Source organism: Orycteropus afer, unplaced genomic scaffold (genome assembly GCF_000298275.1).
Source record: "Orycteropus afer afer isolate SDZICR_OR568_19922 unplaced genomic scaffold, OryAfe1.0 scaffold00420, whole genome shotgun sequence".
In the NCBI taxonomy this organism is placed as follows: Eukaryota; Metazoa; Chordata; class Mammalia; order Tubulidentata; family Orycteropodidae; genus Orycteropus; species Orycteropus afer.
Window position 1 is genome coordinate 2,646,162 of NW_006922007.1, and position 7,731 is coordinate 2,653,892.

General features: G+C 39.2%; 1 protein-coding gene across 1 annotated transcript in view; it reads left to right on the forward strand.

The window, feature by feature from the left end:
• Positions 1 to 7,731, forward strand: part of LOC103208268 (solute carrier family 5 member 4) — an 88,921-nt gene that overhangs the window by 43,943 nt on the left and 37,247 nt on the right. Inside the window, exons 8-10 of the mRNA XM_007953956.2 lie at positions 1,717 to 1,937; positions 4,576 to 4,715; positions 7,306 to 7,409. Coding sequence (XP_007952147.2) covers positions 1,717 to 1,937; positions 4,576 to 4,715; positions 7,306 to 7,409 — 465 coding nt within the window. The remainder of the gene's footprint in view (positions 1 to 1,716; positions 1,938 to 4,575; positions 4,716 to 7,305; positions 7,410 to 7,731) is intronic.

The following is a 7,731-nucleotide window of genomic DNA, read 5'->3' on the forward strand; positions in this document are numbered from 1 at the left end:
AAATCTAAAATTCAGTTCTTTAGTAATTAGTTGTATTCCAAGTGTCCAATATATGAGTAATGGCTACCATAATGGACATATATAGAACAGTCTGTTGCTACAGAAAGGTCTGCCGCACAGGGATGATCTGGAAACAATTCCTAGTACCAAATTCCTTGTGTAGTTTCTGTTTAGTTAGCGAAAACTTGTAGGCCATTCTTGTTCATGGTCTGTGGGTTCTGGCATCAGTGATGCATTTCCTCGTAATAACTCAGTCTCTCTAAGCCTCCCTCCTTTTATTCCTGGTATGAGGAGGTGAGAAATCCTCATCACATAGAATCCCCCGTGTATTTTTTTTTTTAATTTTACAAACTGTATTTCTCTTATTAAGTAAATTTCTCTGCATTATAGTTACTTGTCTCCCCCCATACACAGTAGGCTAAGGTCCTGTTTTCACATACATTTTATATATAATCACATCCTTACTTCCCAGCACAATGTTTGGCAAACAGTAGGTGATCAATAAAATAACTGTCAAAGAAGTAAATTAATGTCAACCTAAATTCTATAATTACAATCATGCACCACATAATGTCCATATGGCAATGTGTGACTCATATGCATCTGTGATCCCAACCCCTGTGAAACCTGTTACATTAAAATTTTGAGATATATATTCTTTCATAATAACAAATGGGCCCTGGTTTGGAATGTGCATCAAAATATACTGATTATTACTATATTATTATGTTAAAGATGTTTTAGTGTATCTTGACATGTTTTGTTAATGTTTTTATGCATAGAAAGGTATACCATATACTAAGACAAACACTTGACTAACTAACATTACATATGAATTGTAGGTACAAACTTGACTTAAAGACAGAGTTGGGAATGGAACTTGTTCATAATCCAGGGACTACCATATATAATATGGTGTTCACATAACATCCCAATCACATAATATCCTATTTCACAGAGTGTACCATGGGCATTAAACAACATATGACTGTATGATATTTTGATAAATTTTGCATCATTTGAACCTATATGAAGCAATTCTCAGGGCCTGGACTGACCTTTCTGAGTTTCCACTCACCATAGTTCTTTTCTATTGACTAACCTTTCTAGACCCACAATGGGATTTGTCTCGTTGTTTCCACATGCATCTCACCTGCTGCCCCAGTTTCTGCTACTTATCTTTCCCATTTTTAAAAATAGTAGTAGAGGCAGAACATAGTGCTTCTCTTGAAAACAAGACTGGGGTAAGATCATACAGGTCCAGGCCCAGCTTTGTGTCAGGAGGAGAGACCATCATTTCCAGTCCTTCTCAGAGGTGTTGAGACTGTCTGAGGGTTAATTGTTTTAGGTTCACTGTTAGCTCATCCTTAAGTTTGTTTTTTCTCTGAATGGTAGTGAGACATCAATATTGGTCTGTTGGGTAACAATCTTAATTTTGTCATAAGGCTAAAAATTGCATCAAAGATTTAAATAGCACCATAAGAAGAAAAGTTAAAGAGAGATATACTTTATCTACTTTGTGAAAATAAACTTAGCAGTATGATACATACCAGTGGCTACTAAAAGGACATGGGTCCTATGAAAAGGGTTCAGAGGACTGGACCAACCTGACGTGCTTGAGCGCCTCCACTACAAAGGAATAGTAATGAATACCAGGGGTCTTAGGCTTCTGTAAGACATTTCATTGGAAAATTTCATTTGAAAATGTCTTTTCAGCATTTTCTGAAGTTGGCGGCTACGAGAGTTTCACAGAGAAGTATATGAACGCCATCCCGTCCATAGTCGAGGGTGACAACCTGACAATCAGCTCCAGGTGCTACACTCCTCAGGCCGACTCTTTCCACATTTTCCAAGATGCTGTCACTGGGGATATTCCATGGCCAGGCACGATTTTTGGAATGACCATTGTGGCTATGTGGTACTGGTGCACAGATCAGGTGATGTGTATAAGTGTGTGCTTATGTTGTTCTTTTTCTTCTCAGAGAAAAGCTTCTTGTTTTCATTCTGTGAATAAATTACACACACACATTCTTTCAAGACTCAAACAATTCTACCAGGGTTGTCATGACAAATAGCTGTACTATTATCTTCTCTATTTCTGGTCTCTCAGAGACAAACACTTTAAGCTTTTTCTCTTGTGATTTTGGGATTTATTTCTATTTTCTAAATCCTTCCACTCAGTGTGTACTCTGTGGACCATCAGCATGAACATCACTTTGCAGCTCATTAGGAATGAAGACTTTTACCCTACCTTGATCATTTGAACTAGAATTTGCTTGTTTGCATGATGCACAAGTGATTTAAATTGCATACTTGTATTACTTCCTCTTGGTTTTTCAGTTTCCTATTGGCTTTCCAAAATGAAAGGTGATAAATTAGCTTTTTTTTTTTTTCCCAGCTTTCCATCCTCAGTCACACACAAGTACACCACACCTCCTGAACTCTCAGGCTCCCAATAGATTTAAATCATATTTTCTTTTTTTTCTTATTGTGATTTGGGTGAAAGTTTACAGCAAATTCATTTTCAATACCACAATTCTTACACATTTTGTTTCATAGCATTGATTGCAATCCCCATGATGTAATAGCTCTCTTCTGACTTCCTCTGTGTGGTCACCTTTCCCCCGTGTCCTTTCCTATTCATTCCTGCCCACTGAGCTATCTCCCTCCCTTCTAATCTGCTATGAGTATTCTAAGAAGTGTACCTACTTGATGTAAATGTTCACCTTATATGCCTGTCTATTGAGTTACATTCCAAGCCCAAAGGGTAACTAGAGACCATAGTCTCAGGGGTTTCACCAGTTCTACTTTACTTTGTCCTTGCTGTACTGAAATTTCACCACAGTGTGTCTCGTTGTGGATCTATTCTGTCCATTGTGCTGGGGCAACTATTAGCCTGTTTATTCTTGGGTAATTCTGAGAGATTCTTTCTTTGATCTCTTCCATTTATTTTTCTTTCTTTGATCTCTCCCATTTATTTTTCTCTTCTTTGGACCTTCTATGTTTAGGAGCTCTGGTAGCATAGTGCCTAAGGCACTTGACTACTAACCAGAAGGCTAGAGGTTCAAACCCACCAGCCACTCCTTGGCAGGAAGGTTGGGCAATCTACTTCCATAGTGATAATGCCTCGGAAACCCAAGGAGGGGTTGCTATGAGTCGAGTCTGAGTCGACGGCACGTAACAACACAACAACAACATGTTTGGATTATCTGAGATGGTTCCCTGGTGTTTTTTTCTCCCCATTTTCCATAACTTAGTCTTTTTATTCTACTTCCTAAGTGATCTCCAACTTTAACTTCCAGTTTTTTTTCTTTTTTTTTTTGCCTTTGCATTTTTCATTTCCAAGTCTCCTTAATTTTTTTATTTTTGTCTGTTTTATAGCACATATTTGTTTTTGTTTGCTTGTGTTTTTGAAATTTTCTTCTGTCTGGATAGTCTTTGTAACATTCAAGCTTGTAATTTCACAACCCATAACCCATCTTGAATCAGTAGTTACTTGTCAGTTAGTGTGGGATCCAGTCTTATTCTTCTCTATTCAATGAGCTAGTTTTTCCAAAGTATCTAAAAGAGAATGCATCCTTTCACCATTGATTTGCAGAATCATCATTTTACTTATTTCACCTCTTATCCTCTGCCTTGCCTCACGTTACCCTCAGACCTGATGCCTGACCCTGCTTGTCCGCTGACAGGCTTCCCTCATCACTGTAGTGTGTGTTGCCCTGTTGACCACCTGCACTAAGCCCTCTGTGTAAAACGGCCATCTTCTCCCCCAGCACTGATTGACAACGTTAATGGATTTTCCTCTCCAGAGGCAATTAGGCAGAGAAAAGGCATCCATATTTGTTGATGGTCCTTGAGAATAAAAGCATCAAGAAGTTGCGCCATCTTTGGTAGAAATGCCACTTTACTAGAAAATTCATAGTCAAGAGATTGGACAACTTAACTAAGAATTACAAAATCATTATGCTAATTTTCCCATAACAGTAATATTTAATTCAAAACTAGATGAGTTTCTCAGAATTATTCAGAAAAAAATCTAGAGAAGAAAGACTCAAGGTGATCTCTGTTGGCTCCCTGACTATTTCATTTCTATGGTGACAGGTTTGATTCTCAAGGAATGGAGTTACTGATGAGTATGTGGCTTACTTAGTGCTTGAAATATTAAGGCACAACTTAAATACACAACTTGTGGCAGGGAGCAGTAGCAGGAACTTTGTACTTAGAGGAACACATGGCCATTGTTGCTTTGCAGCCTGGGAGCTGTAACCATATAAAGATGTTTATTGACATAGAAGAATCGTTACATATCAAAAGTCTTACATACATTATGCCAAATATTGGGAATGCCTTGCAAGGGATAACCATACATTAGAGATTAGAAACTTTGGACTCATAGAGGTCAAATACCATGTGAGAGAAGCTGGAGTTTGAGTCCTGATCTCACTCCAAAGCCCTTTATTTTCCATTAATCAAGACATCATTTTTTATGTAGAAATTAAACCCTGAAAAGAGACACTCACCTTCCTTAAAGTCATCCTCAAGTTGTTTCCCAAATGCATTGTGTTTTCCTGGCAGGTCGTCGTGCAGCGCTGCCTCTCAGGCAAGGACATGTCTCATGTGAAGGCTGCCTGTATCATGTGTGGGTACCTGAAGCTGCTGCCCATGTTCCTCATGGTGATGCCGGGAATGATCAGCCGTATCCTGTACACAGGCAAGTCCTGAATCCACACACGTACTATTTTATTTATGATTGAATTATGAGAAAGGGTTTTAGGGTGTATTAAAATGTTGATAAACTAGAAAAAACCTGAAATGGAAGGGAAAACAACTGCAGGAAGAAGGAATGGCTTGTGCAGAGGGTACGAAGAGAAAACTTGGTGTATTTGGCACTTTGTTCACTTAGCTCTTGTATGTTGCCTGATGTCTCCTATAGACACTTTGACTCTATGAGTCCTGTTTTAGTCAGTGGCCTGAATTTAAGCAAGTCTGGAGAATAATAAGAGTCCCTGGGTGGCACAAATGGTTAAGCATTTCACTGGTAACTAAAAGGTTATTGGTTCAAATCTGCCCAAAGGCCCCAAGGAAGAAAGGCCTGGAGATCTACTTTCAAAAAATTATGTTGTTGTTGTTGTTGTTATGTGTGGTCGAGTTGGGCCCGACTCATAGCAACCCCTTCTTGGGTTTCTGAGGCAGTATCACTACGGAAGTAGATTGCCCAACCTTCCTTCCGAGGAGTGGCTGGTGGGTTTGAACTGCCAGCCTTCTGGTTAGCAGTCAAGCACCTTAGGGACTAAAAATTATAGCCACTGAAAACCCTATGGAGCACAGTTCCACCCTGACACACATGGGGTCACTATGACCTTGAATTAACTCAATGGCAAGGGGTTTTGTGTGTACGTATGTATGTGTGTGTTATTTCTTTAGAAAGTAAAGCAGAGAAGAACTGCAGGAAGAGACAGAACTGGGTAAATATGAGTTGGGAGAACCGTGGTGGTTGCATCCAGTAGCATCTCTGACTTGACCAGGTCTGGAGAACTTCTCTTGATCCCTCTGAGAGGGCTGGAAGACTGCAAAAACTCTTACTGCTTTGTTTGTGTTACTTAAATTTTTGAGTCCGCTGAGATTAAGTACTATTGTTAAAGATCTTCCTAAGAATCAACTTTCTTTCTTTATTATAAAATGTGAGGGAAAATATAATTGGACATTTCTTCTCTAATCAAGACCTGGGACTTATACAAGGTCAATTCAGAATCCATGGAATTATTTGATGTTGTCTCATTTTTATTTGGGTAAAATAACCTTACAGTGCTGCTTAAAACATCAAAGAATATGTAAATGTCTAACAAGAAGAGAACGGCTCAAAAATATTTTATCCCTGTTCTACAGAAGGGCAGTGTTTGCACAGGGAAACAGCTTGGGAGGTGGGAGTGCACGGGAGGGAATGACACGGGGAGAGGAAACTGTCGGGAGAAGTGGGAAGAAAAGTGTTACATTGTGGGGAATCGTGGTCAATATCATGAAACAAAATGTGTATGGAATGCTGTATGGAAAATGAATTTGCTCTGTAAACTTTCACCCAAATCACAATAAAATTAAAAAAATAATTTATATCTGTTCTATGCAAAATTATAATGAAAAGAATAAAGACAATGGGAGTGAGTTCAATTCTAGACCTGCAGGGTAACCCGGGGCCATAGTCCTGGGGGTCCCACCACATGCAGAACACCTATCCCAAGGTGAGACACTCACCTATTCTAGGGAGATACACCCCTTAGAACAATCAGCCATGGGGCACCAGAGGGACAGCATTCACACAGAGGGAAACCTGGACGGACAGGAGTGCAAAGTTAAGAAGGGCACAGGAAATGGGTAGTCACAGGGAATGGGAGGGGAGGAGAGTTTATTATGGTCAGGGATGGTAAATGGGATGTGAAATCAAATGTACTCGAACTGCTGAATATAAAACAAATTTTCCTCTATAAATTTGCACCTAAAGCACAATAAAATTATAAATAAATAAAATTGGGGGTGGGGAGAATAAAGACTAACTCAAAACTTGGGAAAATTCTGACGTGTTAAATGAAAAAAGGCAGCTATAACATTTTATCTAAGCGCCTTCTGTAGTTATGAAAAAAAAATGCATTCCTCTGTAGAAAAGGATTAGAAAGAAATTTTTTTTTTAAAAGAAAAAGAGGTAATATTTTAAGGTATTTTAGTATTCTGGGTAATCATCAATTTTTACTCTCTATTTTCAAGTTATGTTCAAGCACAAAACAACAACCAAAGTATTGTGCTATTGCCACAGTGAAGTGAGATAGCGTACAAATGCAGCCACCCAATTGATCATCACAATCTGTAACTTTTCTTAGATGAAAAGACTCTGGGCAAAATGGGACTAGACCCAGGTTAGTGTTATTTTCTTGTTTTGTTTTGTTTTTTGATTTACAGCATTTTGCTTTCATGGGAGATTGTATTCTCCTGCTGCTTTTCTAGAGGATGGTCAGCTCCCTCTGTTTGCTCTGTGCTCTATCTCGACATTCATTCCAAAGAAGAGCCTTTTTCTTTGGGTCCGTGAAAGGGAGAACTGCAGGTGTGCGACACTTGGGAAGCTGTGTTCATTCAACTTTCAGATCGGCCACATCTGTGATGTGAACACTTGGCAATCACTATCCAACACTGAGTCTCCAAGTTTTAGACAAACATCTCATTCCTTTTCAAATCTACACTGTGTGTGTCTAATGATCATGGTTTGTGCCTATTTGACCCCAGCTCATTGAATTCCCCTCTGAACTCCTCCTCAGACAGGGTGGCGTGTGTTGTACCTTCCGAGTGTATGAAATACTGTGGCACTGAAGTCGGCTGCACAAACTATGCCTACGCCACACTGGTGCTGGAACTCATGCCTGATGGTAAGAAAATGTTGGTGCTGGGCCTGCCTCAGTGGCCTGTTCTATAGATGGATCAATAGGAAGGGTGATTGGAAATCCTTGGTCATCCTCACTTTTATTAACTGAATTCAATTTATCACACATTTCTTGAGCACCTTCTACACACTTCCAGCCCTTTGTTGGGCCCTAGGAATATAGGGATGAATGAGGTACATTTCTGGTTAAAAGAATCCTTAATCCTTTGGATTCAAGAGTGTTCCATAATCCAGTTAGGAACATGATCTCCTGTTAATAAAAGATCTCCATATCCCCTAAAGTAATAAACTCAGAAGACTAAGTTTAC